Source organism: Mus caroli, chromosome 9 (assembly GCF_900094665.2).
Source record: "Mus caroli chromosome 9, CAROLI_EIJ_v1.1, whole genome shotgun sequence".
Lineage (NCBI taxonomy): Eukaryota > Metazoa > Chordata > Mammalia > Rodentia > Muridae > Mus > Mus caroli.
Genome location: NC_034578.1, coordinates 12540693 through 12553919, shown reverse-complemented (window position 1 = coordinate 12553919; position 13227 = coordinate 12540693). Strand labels below are relative to the sequence as shown.

Below are 13227 nucleotides of genomic sequence, written 5' to 3'. Positions count from 1 at the left end.
AGGTCATGGATTCTTTCCAGTGACTCAGGAATTATATTCTCTAAAATTGAACTTAGTAAATAATGACTAGTTAAATTCACATACTTAAACTCACTTCCAGAAGATGAATACTTCATAGTTTTAATTAATAGAAGAAACCAAAGTACTGTTAGATTAAATACACTTTCATGTTTGCTCATCTAATGACAGGGGTCAGTTTAAAGCCCAGGTCATATGTCAAAGGGTATTTTCTGTAACTTAAGGAGCCTTTTGTTAGTGAGAGTTTTGCCACAATGAACATCTGATTGATAACTGGTCATGTTTGGACAGGTAGAACAGCATACATCTTTCCCAAGGGTATCAGTAGGGGAAGATGCTGCATGTGTTGACATTGCTGTATGTTCCACTGTTTTGTGCAATGCACATTTTGAATTCTTTCTGGAAAACAGACACTTTCAACATGTGTAACTCAGAAAGCGAGAGGGCTTGAGTAGAATAGTTCTTCATGTGGCTTGTTACTGGTTGCAACCTAAAGAGGAGAGCTTTAGGGTGAAGACAGTAACATGAGGTTATAAACTCATCCCTGGGTTTTCACTTGCTCAAGGCTGTCCCAGTCAGTACTGTACCTGGCCCAAGGTCTCTAGCATTTGTTCAACCCCTCTAAAGACAGATAGATCTGCATGCTCCTTCAGAGTCCTACACTGAGACCCATGTTCACAGTGAAAAGGCTGTCTGGGAGGCTTGCCAGCACTCCCTCTGAAAGACGAATGTCTCCAAGATTGATAGCTCAGTGATCTCTTTAGAGATTGTATAAAAATATCGATTATGTTGCTAAGTTGTAGAAAATGGGCTCTGGGGTTCAGAAATAGCTTCTTTCTTTAAAATAATCCAGAAGCAGTAGAATAAATCAATGCACAGGGTATCCAAGACATCATAGCTATCAGAGCTTCACAAACAGCTTTGGATTCCATTTGGAAAGGCCAATACCTTTCTGAAAGTAATAGAAACTGTTATCTTGGCATGCTAAAACAGAAGCTAGGGTTTGCTTGGAGTGTTTATGTTACAATTGTACTGAGTTCCTAACATCTAACACTCTTGTTTTTCTCGAGCCTTCGAGGAAGACTGCCAGGCAGCATTTGTGCCAGTTGCAGTTTCAGTTTTTCCTTCTTTAAAACCACATATAAAGATGTCATATGAGATATTTTGGGTTTGACAGCTGAAGCTGACAAAAGTACTCTTGCTTAGTGGGCTTTTTGTTTTGTTTTGTTTTGTTTTTACGTTAAGACCACTCATTCTCATTCACAAGAGAAGAAAAATAGCAGTGAACTTGCTGAAAGAACAGCTCAACTTTGGAAAGCATCAATTTGGATTAGTTAATTTGAACAGTCGGTTTTACATTTTAACAGCATGCTTTGCTTTGAAGGATTAATAAAGGGCTTTGTAGAGGTAACCCCCCTTGAGACATACAGAGGACCACTTACAAGTAACTGCTCCAGGGTGATCATAGTGAGGCTGAAGGCAGCACCTCCACTGGTCTTAATCATCTTCAGAGAATGACAAGAAGACCCATCAATGTACACAGAATATCATTAAAGCTTCTGCAGACTTCAAAGTGGGATTGCTAGAGACAAGGCTACCACACTCAGAGTTTAGTTGTGTGTGCAACACAAAACACAAGTCAAGTTACATCTGAAGTGCCCAGGAGCCAAACAGCATGCTTCTTGAAACTTACTAACTAGCCTTGCTGGCTGCCACATCCCTGGCCTTATTCCTGTCTCTCCGAGTAAAGGCACAGCTCTCGTTTATGTTCTTAGCCTATGAGACAATTCCTGATGACAATCAGAGCAGCTACATGTAAAATTAAAAACTTAACTTTTTTTAGATAAAAGGTTATACCCTTTTTCTGCTTTTCACTACTGTAGTCTGTGCTGCCTAGGAAACTGAGATCTCTGAATTTGCTCCCAGGAATTTAGTATTTTCTAGACAGTTCAGCTGGCAGTAGTAGCAAGGCACCAACCAGCATCCCAACAGGAATCCAGTCTCCATAGGCCCACAGTTTTATCTCATTGGAAACAAGTTGAAATGAGGTAGGAAAGCCTAGTGGTCTGGGAAGAAAAACTGCGTTCAAACTAATTCTCTGACACTAGGAGAAGGAAGTTTGATGGTCTTACCTAAAAAAAAATAGCTATAATAATAATAATAATAATAATTAATAATGTGCTTTGCCACCTTTTAATTTGAAAATACTTTATATGCTACAAAAATAATCTGTAATGCTTTAAAATGTTAAACTTTAGTTGGGTTTTTAATTTGTCATAACACCAGTAATATGAACCCAGAAAACAGATAAAGAATTAGAGATGCTAGATGGGTCTATGCATTTTCATCAATAGTCCTTACCGACTGGTTCAGTAGAAGTACATCACATCATCTATGTATAACGATGATGGCTTACAGATGGATTAGCAACAATGAAGGTGTGGCTGAGGAGCACACACACGAGATACATTCAGAAAGGCAAGGATCAGAGGGTCCACTAAGCCAAGTCTATCTGGCAACAATGAGTGAATCAGAGGCTCAACCAAATAAGCTAACTTACTTAGCTGTGCATTTCCTAATATGTGATCAGGTAGAATAGTACCTATTGTTCAGTATTAAATGCAGAACAGTAGGAGTCTAGAGAGAATGCTCAATAGTTAAGAGCATTTGCTTTTCTTCCAGAGGACCTGTATCACACAGCTCACAACTATCTGCAACTGCAGTTTCAAAGAATTGGCCATCTATGACCTCCAAGGTCTCCAGTCCTTCCATGCACACACCCATATGCAGACACACATACCTACACATAATAAGAATAATAAACATAAGTGTAAATGTAGCACAGTGAGATCATCTTGCATCTACATCTCTATTTTGGCACATCCTGAAGGAGACTGTCAGGAACCTGACAGTGCTACTTGAAATAATAGCTCATTCTTAGAGTCTCTCAAAAAACAAGCATCAAGATAACCTGGTTTGGCTGCTCCTTATAAATGGCTTCTTTCCACAAGTATTTGACATATTTTACTGGTAAAAAGAGGGAAATATTTTTGTCTTTTAATCTGGATGGTCAAGAAACTATGAAAACTGATAAAATTTGGCATTCACTGATGCAAGGAGCTGGAGGTCTCTTATGATTCCTTACATACTTTTGGGAAAGTACTGTTACCCTCCTTCTGTGATGTGTCATGACTGAGGAGTGCTGCTTAGATGATGTGGAGCCTCGACAGACTGTCACCTGTGCTTTTTCAGACTGAATCTTATTCCTTCTCTTGACACTCAACTGTCCACGCATTTCGATCAGTTTTAAAGTAAAGACAGTAGAAGGCAGTAACACCTTCAAGCAGATCTTTACAAGATTATAGTTGTATAAAAGAAATTAAGTAATCATCAGAGAACCACTTTCAATAAAAGAGGTGGGGGGTGAAATAATCTTTCCATACCCCACAGTAGTAGCCATTTTAATGCTAAAGATGCAACCATCTGTGTCAATATTTAAATAGAATGCTCTCAGATGCATCCTGGACACCTTGTCTTACCTTAGCCCTTCATCTTTATGCATCTAAAAGCATACATCTCTTGCCATCATTTTAGTTGCTATACTGTAGTTTTAACAATGTACTCAACGTTATTTAATTTTCTATCGATAGTTTCTTAGTGTCTTTAGAGTCTTTCTTTTGGAATTTGGAACTGTGCTGTAATGAATATATCTAAGAAACTTTCTCGTATAATTGTGGAAAAGGCTACGGTAGGTTAAAGTTAAATGCATTTAAGGTCTCCAATTATACATTTCTAAGTTGACCTCTAACATATAATAAATTTGGTGCCCCAAACCAATCTCAACAGTAGTGGGAAAGTGTCACTTATGAAAGTTCAATCAAGATAAGGTTAAATTCTAATGACTTTGAATTCTTTACTATCTAGTAGCAGTGAATGTTATAATTTTTGTATTGATGCTTTAATGAAAAGATTTTCTATAATACAGCCTTCTGAACACACTTTTTTCATAACAGTTCTTTTTGTGTGTTTCTTTCCCTCACTTTCTTCTGAATTAATCTATATCTTTTCTCTGTGTTTACTTCCAGGACGGACATGTGATATGATGAGTGTGACTATGGGACACTGTATGGGCACAAAGCCTCCTTCTTGCATCATTCTCCTGCTCCTGAAGCTGTTTGCCACTGTCTCCCAGGGGTTGCCAGGGACAGGGCCCCTGGGCTTCCACTTTACACACTCCACCTATAATGCTACAGTGTATGAGAACTCAGCAGCACGGACCTATGTCAACAGCCAGAGCAGAATGGGCATCACCTTAATAGACCTGTCCTGGGATATCAAGTACAGAATAGTGTCTGGTGATGAGGAAGGATTTTTCAAAGCTGAGGAGGTCATCATTGCAGATTTCTGCTTTCTCAGGATAAGAACTAAAGGTGGCAATTCTGCCATATTGAACAGGGAAATCCAAGACAATTATTTATTAATTATAAAAGGTTCAGTCAGAGGAGAAGACTTGGAAGCATGGACCAAAGTGAACATCCAGGTTTTAGACATGAATGACTTGAGGCCTCTGTTTTCACCCACCACCTACTCCGTCACCATCGCAGAAAGCACACCACTCAGGACTAGCGTTGCCCAGGTGACAGCTACAGATGCAGACATTGGTTCCAATGGAGAATTCTACTACTACTTCAAAAACAAGGTTGATCTTTTTTCAGTTCATCCCACAAGTGGTGTCATCTCTTTAAGTGGACGATTAAATTATGATGAAAAGAACAGATACGATCTAGAAATATTAGCAGTGGACCGGGGGATGAAACTCTATGGCAATAATGGAGTGAGCAGCACTGCCAAACTTTATGTTCACATTGAACGCATAAATGAACATGCTCCCATTATCCATGTGGTCAGTCACACACCCTTCTCACTGGACAAGGAACCAACATATGCAGTAGTGACAGTGGATGACCTGGATGAGGGGGCCAATGGAGAGATCGAATCTCTTTCCATTGTGGATGGAGATCCTTTAGAGCAGTTCTTCCTGGCTAAAGAAGGAAAGTGGATGAATGAGTATAAAGTCAAGGAGAGAAGGCAGGTAGACTGGGAAAGCTTCTCTTATGGCTATAACCTCACCATTCAAGCAAAAGACAAAGGGTCACCTCAGAAGTTTTCAGAATTAAAGACAGTTCACATTGCCAACCCCAGGAGAGACAACATCCCAGTCAGGTTTGAAAAAGATGTCTATGAAGTCAGTATAAGTGAGTTTTCCCCACCTGGTGTCCTGGTGGCCATAGTCAAGGTAAGTCCTGAGCCACTGGATGTAGAATACAAACTATTACCTGGTAAGGATTCAGATTACTTCAAAATTAACCCCCGGTCAGGTCTGATTGTCACAGCACAGCCCTTGAATATAGTGAAGAAGGAAGTTTATAAGCTGGAAGTGTCAGACAAGGAAGGAGATGCAAAGACACAAGTCACCATTGGGATTGAAGATGCCAATGACCACACCCCAGAATTCCAGGAGACACTGTATGAGACTTTTGTGAATGAGAGTGTTCCTGTTGGTACAAATGTTCTGACTGTGTCTGCCTCTGATAAAGATAAAGGGGAAAATGGCTACATCACCTACAGCATCGCCAGCCTGAACCTTTTACCATTTGCCATTAATCAGTTCACAGGTGTGATCAGCACAACTGAAGAGTTAGATTTTGAATCCTCCCCAGAGACATATAGATTCATTGTTAGAGCCTCTGACTGGGGGTCCCCATATCGCCATGAAAGTGAGGTGAATGTGACCATTCGGGTAGGAAATGTCAATGACAACAGCCCTCTCTTTGAAAAAGTGGCTTGCCAGGGAGTTATTTCATATGACTTTCCTGTTGGGGGTCACATCACAGCCATCTCTGCTATTGATATTGACGAACTTGAGCTTGTAAAGTACAAAATCATTTCTGGAAATGAACTTGGGTTTTTTTATTTAAACCCAGACTCTGGTGTTTTGCAGCTTAAGAAGTCACTGATGAATTCTGGCATTAAAAATGGCAATTTTGCCCTCAGAATCACAGCTACTGATGGGGAAAACTTTGCAGACCCCATGGCCATTAACATCTCAGTCCTCCATGGGAAAGTATCTTCAAAGAGCTTCAGTTGCAGAGAAACTCGTGTGGCTCAGAAATTGGCAGAGAAACTACTCATTAAAGCAAAAGCTAATGGGAAACTGAATCTAGAAGATGGATTTCTTGACTTTTATTCAATTAATAGGCAAGGACCGCATTTTGACAAGTCTTTTCCTTCTGATGTGGCTGTAAAGGAGGACATGCCGGTTGGAACTAACATCCTGAAGATTAAAGCATATGATGCTGACTCTGGCTTCAACGGGAAGGTACTATTTACAATAGCGGATGGAAATACAGACAGCTGCTTCAACATTGATATGGAGACTGGACAACTTAAAGTCCTCATGCCCATGGACCGAGAGCATACAGACCTTTATGTCCTCAACATAACCATTTATGACCTTGGAAAGCCACAGAAATCATCATGGCGATTGCTGACTGTCAATGTGGAGGATGCTAATGACAATAACCCAGTGTTTCTTCAGGACAGCTACTCAGTCAGCATTCTTGAAAGTTCAAGTATTGGCACGGAGATTATTCAAGTGGAAGCAAGAGACAAAGACCTGGGTTCTAACGGTGAGGTAATGTATTCAGTCTTGACAGACACACACCAGTTTATCATCAATAGCTCAACTGGGATTGTTTATATAGCTGACCAATTGGACAGAGAATCCAAAGCCAACTATTCTTTGAAAATAGAAGCCAGGGACAAAGCAGAAAGTGGCCAGCAGCTGTTTTCTGTTGTCACTCTGAAGATCTTTCTGGATGATGTCAATGACTGCTCTCCAGCTTTTATCCCCAGCAGCTACAGTGTGAAGGTCCTTGAAGATCTTCCTGTTGGTACAGTCATTGCTTGGCTTGAAACTCAGGATCCTGACCTTGGATTGGGGGGTCAAGTACGTTACTCGTTGGTCAATGATTATAATGGGAGATTTGAAATAGACAAAGCAAGTGGTGCCATCCGCTTGAGCAAAGAGTTAGACTATGAGAAGCAGCAATTCTACAACCTGACAGTCAGGGCCAAAGACAAAGGGCGGCCTGTCTCTCTGTCATCAGTTTCCTTTGTTGAGGTGGAGGTGGTAGATGTCAATGAAAACCTTCATACACCCTATTTCCCAGACTTTGCTGTTGTTGGATCTGTAAAAGAAAACTCACGGATTGGAACAAGCGTGCTGCAGGTGACTGCCCATGATGAGGATTCTGGTAGGGATGGAGAGATCCAGTACTCCATCAGAGATGGCAGTGGTCTTGGGAGGTTCAACATAGATGATGAGAGTGGTAAGTTTAATCTTCTGTGCTGAATGTGTTCTTTTACTTCTTCTTCTTCTTAGCAGCATTGGAGAAGGTGTGAACCAGGGCATTGGAGCAGATGGGGAAGTCTCCATTTGAGTAGAAATGACACAGAGCATAAGCCATGTCTTAGAATGGCTTGGTTTCTAAGTAGATTCATTTACACAGTGACAGTCACAGTGCTCAGTGAGTCTCCTATCTGTGTTGTGTTGTTTTTCCTTGCTCAGCATGTCTGTTAGGAGGTTATCTTCTGAGAAGCAACATCATTGTTGCCCCTGGTGATTGTATTCCTGACCCTAGCCAAATGGATGGTCCTGATGCAGTAATTGCATTTGAATTGGCTTTAAATTAGAAGTGTGAAATTGATTTTTGAATGCATCTTATATATGAATCTTTCCCTTTACAGTAAAGCTTTGCTGTTGGGAATTGTTGCCTGTTTTTTCATGTTGAACTGGTACATCCAGCCCTTGAAAAGTGGGTATTCATATTCTGTGTCCCTCATCAACACATTGGCAAGTGGCCTGAAAAGCATTTCTATAAAATACTCATATCACAAATTCTATTTATGAAGAGTTGTTTGTAAAACATTTGTGACTTTAAATAGTTTATTTTTATATCTTTCTTCTTTTATTGAAAATGGGAGTTTTAAAATATAGTATATCTTAATTATGGGGTTTTTCCTTCCTCTCCTCTAGCTTCTCCCCTCCTCCCCAGCTCTCCACTCATCTGCATCTACTCCCTTTCTGTCAATCATTAGAAAATAAACAGTCAGGCTGGAGAGATGAATCAGCAGTTCAGAGCACTGACTGCTCTTCTAGAGGTCCTAAGTTCAATTCCCAGAAACTACATGGTGGCTCACAACCACCTGTAATAGGATCTGATGCCCTCTTCTGGTGTGCCAGAAGAGAGCAACGGTGTACTCCTGTACATAAGGGTGATGCTGTAGGAGGACCAGCAGTCTGAATTAATCTGAACTCTGAGATTTCTCAAACACTGGACCACCAAGCAGGCAGCATACGCCAGCTGATATGAGGCCCCCAATATACATATAGTAGAGGACTGTTGGGTCTGTGTTCATTCAGTGATGATGCTCCTAACCCTCAAGAGACTAGAGGCCCCAGGGACTTTAGAGGTCAGGTGTGGTGGGGGGGTGGGGACATCCATGTGGAGACAGGGGTGTGGGGAGGAGGTGTGGGATGTGGAGCAGTTGGAGAGTGGCTGGAGTGGGGTGGGAGCAAATAAAATATAGAGTGTAAAAATAAATTAATTAATTAAAAAAGAAAACATAAAAAATGAGAAAAATAAAGTCTTCTAAGAAATAATGATAAAATAAAAATAAGATAAAACAAAAGCAAACACACCAGAATAGAGGAAAATAAGAAAACAGAAAGAGCCCAAGAAAAGACAGATACAAGGAACAGCTATAGATACACAGACCCACTCAGTTTGCACACCAGGAATCCCATAAAAACACAGCATAGGAAGCCATAACACATATTCAAAAGACCTGTAGTATTAAAAAGAGAGAGAAAACAAATAAAAAACAAAATGAAATTAAACAAAGAAGAAAAAGTTCTGACATTAGATTATGAGACAAGGAACCTAGAAAAAGGCCACTGAGTTCTCTTTCTGTTGGCTGTCTACTGTGGGGCATGTGGCCTAACCTTAAAAGTAGTTAGTCCTATCTGGGGATTCATCCCATATATAGTTACCAAATCCAGACACTATTGTGGATACCAAGAAGTGTATGCTGAAAGGAGCCCGATATGGCTGTCTCCTGAGAGACCCTGCCAGTGCCTTACAAATACATAGGCGGACACTAGCAGCCAACCATTGGACTTATCACGGGGTCCCAAATAGAGGAGTTAGAGAAGGGACTAAAGGAGTTGAAGGGGTTTGCAACTCCATAGGAAGAGCAATAATATCAACCAACCAGGCCCCTCAGAACTCCCAGGGACTAAGCCACCAACAAAGGAGTACACATGATTTTTCAGCTACATAGGTAGCAGAGGATGGCCTTGTCATGCATCAATGGAAGGAGAGGTCCTTGGTCCTATGAAGGCTCCATAGATACACCAGTGTAGGTGAATCGATGGTAGGGAAGTGGGAGTGGGTGGGTGTGTGGAGGAACACCCTCAGGGGGAGGGAGGATGTGAAAGGGTGCTTCTGGGAGGGAGGGAAACCGGGAAAGGGGATAACATTTGAAATGTAAGTAAAGAAAATATCCAATAATAATAATAATAAAAGAGGATAGTTTTCCCAGGGAGACTCCCTTGAAGACAACTAAGTTATCATTTACAAGTGGATTTTAATTATAGATAGCTTCTGGGTTAGGGATGGAGACACTTCTTCTTTTAGCTCTGGGACCCCATCTACTTTAGACCATTGCAGCCCCTGTGCATACCACCTCCATCTCTGTGAGTTCACATGTGTATCAGTGATGTTGTGCTTGGAAGACCTTGTTTCTTTGGTGTTCTCATCTCCTCTGGCTGTTAGCATTCTTTCCACCTCCTCTTCTAAAGGGTTCCTTGAGAATTAAGGGGAGGGATTTGATGGAGACATACCATTTAGGACTGAACATTTCCAGGACTCTCATTCTCTGGATATTGTCTAACTATAGATCTCAGTATTTTTTTCCCATCTGCTACAGAAGGAAACATCTCTGACAAAGGCTGAGCAAGACACTGATCTACTAGTATTGCTGAAAGTCATTAGGAGTCATTGTAGTTCTCCTTTCTTTTAATAGAATGGTAGTATTTGGTTTTACCCAAGGTTCTTGGGCTACCTAGTCTCTTGTTCCTGGCCATTCAAGCAATACTGGGTACAGATTCCATCTCATAGATCCCGGCTTAAGTCAAATTAGACATTGGTTGAATACTTCCATAAGCTTTATGCCACCCTTCCATTAGCATAGCTTGCAGGCAGAACACTGTCATACACCAAAGGATTTGTGCCTGGATTAACGTTTATAGGTATCTTTTTGTCATGTTCTAAGTGCCTTCTGGTGTCAAAAATAACAGTCTGTAAGGGTGATGATTATCTGCAAACACCAGCATTACTTCTCCATGTCCAATGAGTTATGTGTCTTCAACAAGAGTGTTTTTCTCTCAGTTTGTGAAGAGCAACTTATAGCCTTAGCAACAGCCTGGGTTATTTGGGGGTTCCCATGGGACCCATTTGGCCAATAACTCAGATCCAATACAACGCCAGTACTGCAAGCTTCATTTGGTGATAAGAGATGTCCAGTTGGCACGCTTATTCCTCTGTTATTTGACATTTTATTTAGGTTCCCTTCATGTATTATATTTTTTACAAAGCTTCGGCTGTATTAGATTCCCACACTAGCCCTCAAATAGCCCTTAATCTTAGCTCTCTCTATGTATTCCTTCCCTCATATTTCCTTCTTATTTTCCTCCCCTCTCCACTTGATCCTCCCTCTCTAGTTCCTCTTCTTGTCCTTTCATAACTATCTATTCTGTTTTTCTTTCTTAGGTTGTTCTATATGCCACCCAAGTCCCTTACTCAATATCTAGTTTCTTTGGCTTGTAAGTTACTACCTGGTTATCACTGATTTAACAACTAATAACTACTTGTAAGTGAATACATACCACATTTGTCTTTTGGGGTCTAGTTATTTCACTCAAGATAACTTTTTTCTAGACCCATTTCTAAGAATTTCCTTTTTTTAATTGAAAAGTAACATTAAATTGTGTATATATAATTTATTTCTTTATCTATTCATAAGTTAAGGGACTTCCAGTTTGTTTCTAATTTATGGCTATTATAGAGCAGCAGTGAACATGGTTGAGCAAGTCTCTTTGTGGTAGGATGAAGCATCTTTTGCGTATATTTACAACAGTGGTATGACTGGATCTTAAGGGAGACGAACTCCCAACTTCCTGAGGAACCACCACACTGATTTTCAGATTAGTTGTACAACTTTGGATTCCTACCAGCAATGAATGAGCGTTCCAGTGGATGAATTACTAAAAATCCTTCACAGCAGGAGCTATCTGTCACTTATTTTATTGATTATTAGCTATTCTGACTGGTGAAAGAGGAAACCTCAAAATAGTTTTGATTTTAATTTCCCTGATGTCTAAGTACGTTGAAGACTTAAGTGTTTCTCAGCCATTTGAGTTTCTGCTTTTGAGAGTTGTCTGTTTAGACCTGCATCAATTTTTAATTAGATTATTTGTTTTCTTAATATCTCGGTTTTTTTTAACTCTTTATATATTTTGAATTTTAGCCCTTTAGCAGGTGTGTAGCTGGCAAAACTCTCATATGTTGCCACGTTGTCTGCACGATGACGTCCTTTCCATTCAGAAGCTTCTCAGTTGCATTGTGTCCATTTATCAACTCTTAGACTTTGTGGCTGCGGAAATGGGACTTGGGTTAGAAAGTCTCTTCTATGTTACTGATTTCAAGAATATTCCCAACTTTCTTGTTTCCCTTCCTTCCTTCCTTCCTTTCTTCCTTCCTTCCTTCCTTCCTTCCTTCCTTCCTTCCTTCCTTCCTTCCTTCCTTCCTTCCTTCCTTCCTTCCTTCCTTCCTTNCTTNCTTTCTTTCTTTCTTTCTTTCTTTCTTTCTTTCTTTCTTTCTTTCTTTCTTTCTTTCTTTCTTTCTTTCTTCTTTCCTTCCTTTCATTCTTTCTTTTTTTCTTTTCTTCTATTTTTTATCAGATTCAGTGTATCTGGTGCTGTGTTGAGTTGTGGATGAGTTTTGTCCAGAGTAATATATATGGGTCTATTTGGATTCATCTACATGCAGATATCCAGTTTGACCAGCACTATTTGTTGACCATATTGTCTTTTTTTCCCCAGTGTATATTTCGGCTTCTTTATCAAAATCAGATATCCATACGTGTATGAATTTTTGCCTCAGTCTTCAATTTGATAGCATTGATCTAGGTGCCTGTGTGCCAGTACCATCCTGACCATCTCACTATAGCTTCATAGTCTATGTTGGGATCAGGGATGATGATTCCTTCAGCACTTCTTTTATTATTTGGGATTTTTAAAGCTATGCTGGGATTTTTATACAACACATTATTTATAATAGTTGATTTCAAAGATGTTTTAGAATAAAGATCAAATTTGGCAAATATTTCATTTCCAAAGTATTTATGTACCTTCCATCATATACACCAGCATAATTTTAAAAATGCTTCTTATGATTATCATTTGTACAAATATATATGTGTGTCTGGGCACATGTGTATGTGTATAAGTTTGTGAATGTTACAAATTCCTTTCCATGTGCAAGTACATACATACATCTGTATGTAGGGGTATGTGTTGCATGCATGTGTATGTATGTATTTTCTGTTGTTAACATCACATATTCTTCTATTATTAGTAGAATGTAAAAATCACAAAAGAGGAAAATACATCTGCTCTATTTTTCTGTATATGATGATATTTGTTTGTTTTGTTTTTAAACCAAATTCATATATAATAACTAACTTTCTACAACCATCAGAGAATTGCTTGTCTCCTATCTTACTCAGTCTGGGCTGCTAAAAAGGCCCCCTACAATCATGGGTGGCTTTAATAGACATTTATTTCTCATACATGTTCTTGCTGGAAACCTAAAATCAGTGTGCCCACATGGTCAAGGCAGAGACCTTCTTCTGGACTTGTAGACTGTCCTGTTCTTGCTTCGTCCTTAAGAAGGGGCTTTAGAGCCGGGCGTGGTGGCGCATGCCTTTAATCCCAGCACTTGGGAGGCAGAGGCAGGCGGATTTCTGAGTTCGAGGCCAGCCTGGTCTACAAAGTGAGTGCCAGGACAGCCAGGGCTACACAGA

The 13227-nt window shown here is 40.0% G+C and overlaps 1 protein-coding gene across 6 annotated transcripts in view; it reads left to right on the top strand.

The window, feature by feature from the left end:
* The window catches only part of Fat3 (FAT atypical cadherin 3), a 576147-nt gene that overhangs the window by 106737 nt on the left and 456183 nt on the right, over positions 1-13227 (top strand). For all 6 annotated transcript variants that reach the window (XM_021172484.2, XM_029481733.1, XM_029481734.1 and 3 more), the window contains exon 2: positions 4104-7409. In XM_021172484.2, the coding sequence (XP_021028143.1) occupies positions 4118-7409 (3292 nt within the window). In that variant the 5' untranslated portion in view covers positions 4104-4117. The remainder of the gene's footprint in view (positions 1-4103; positions 7410-13227) is intronic.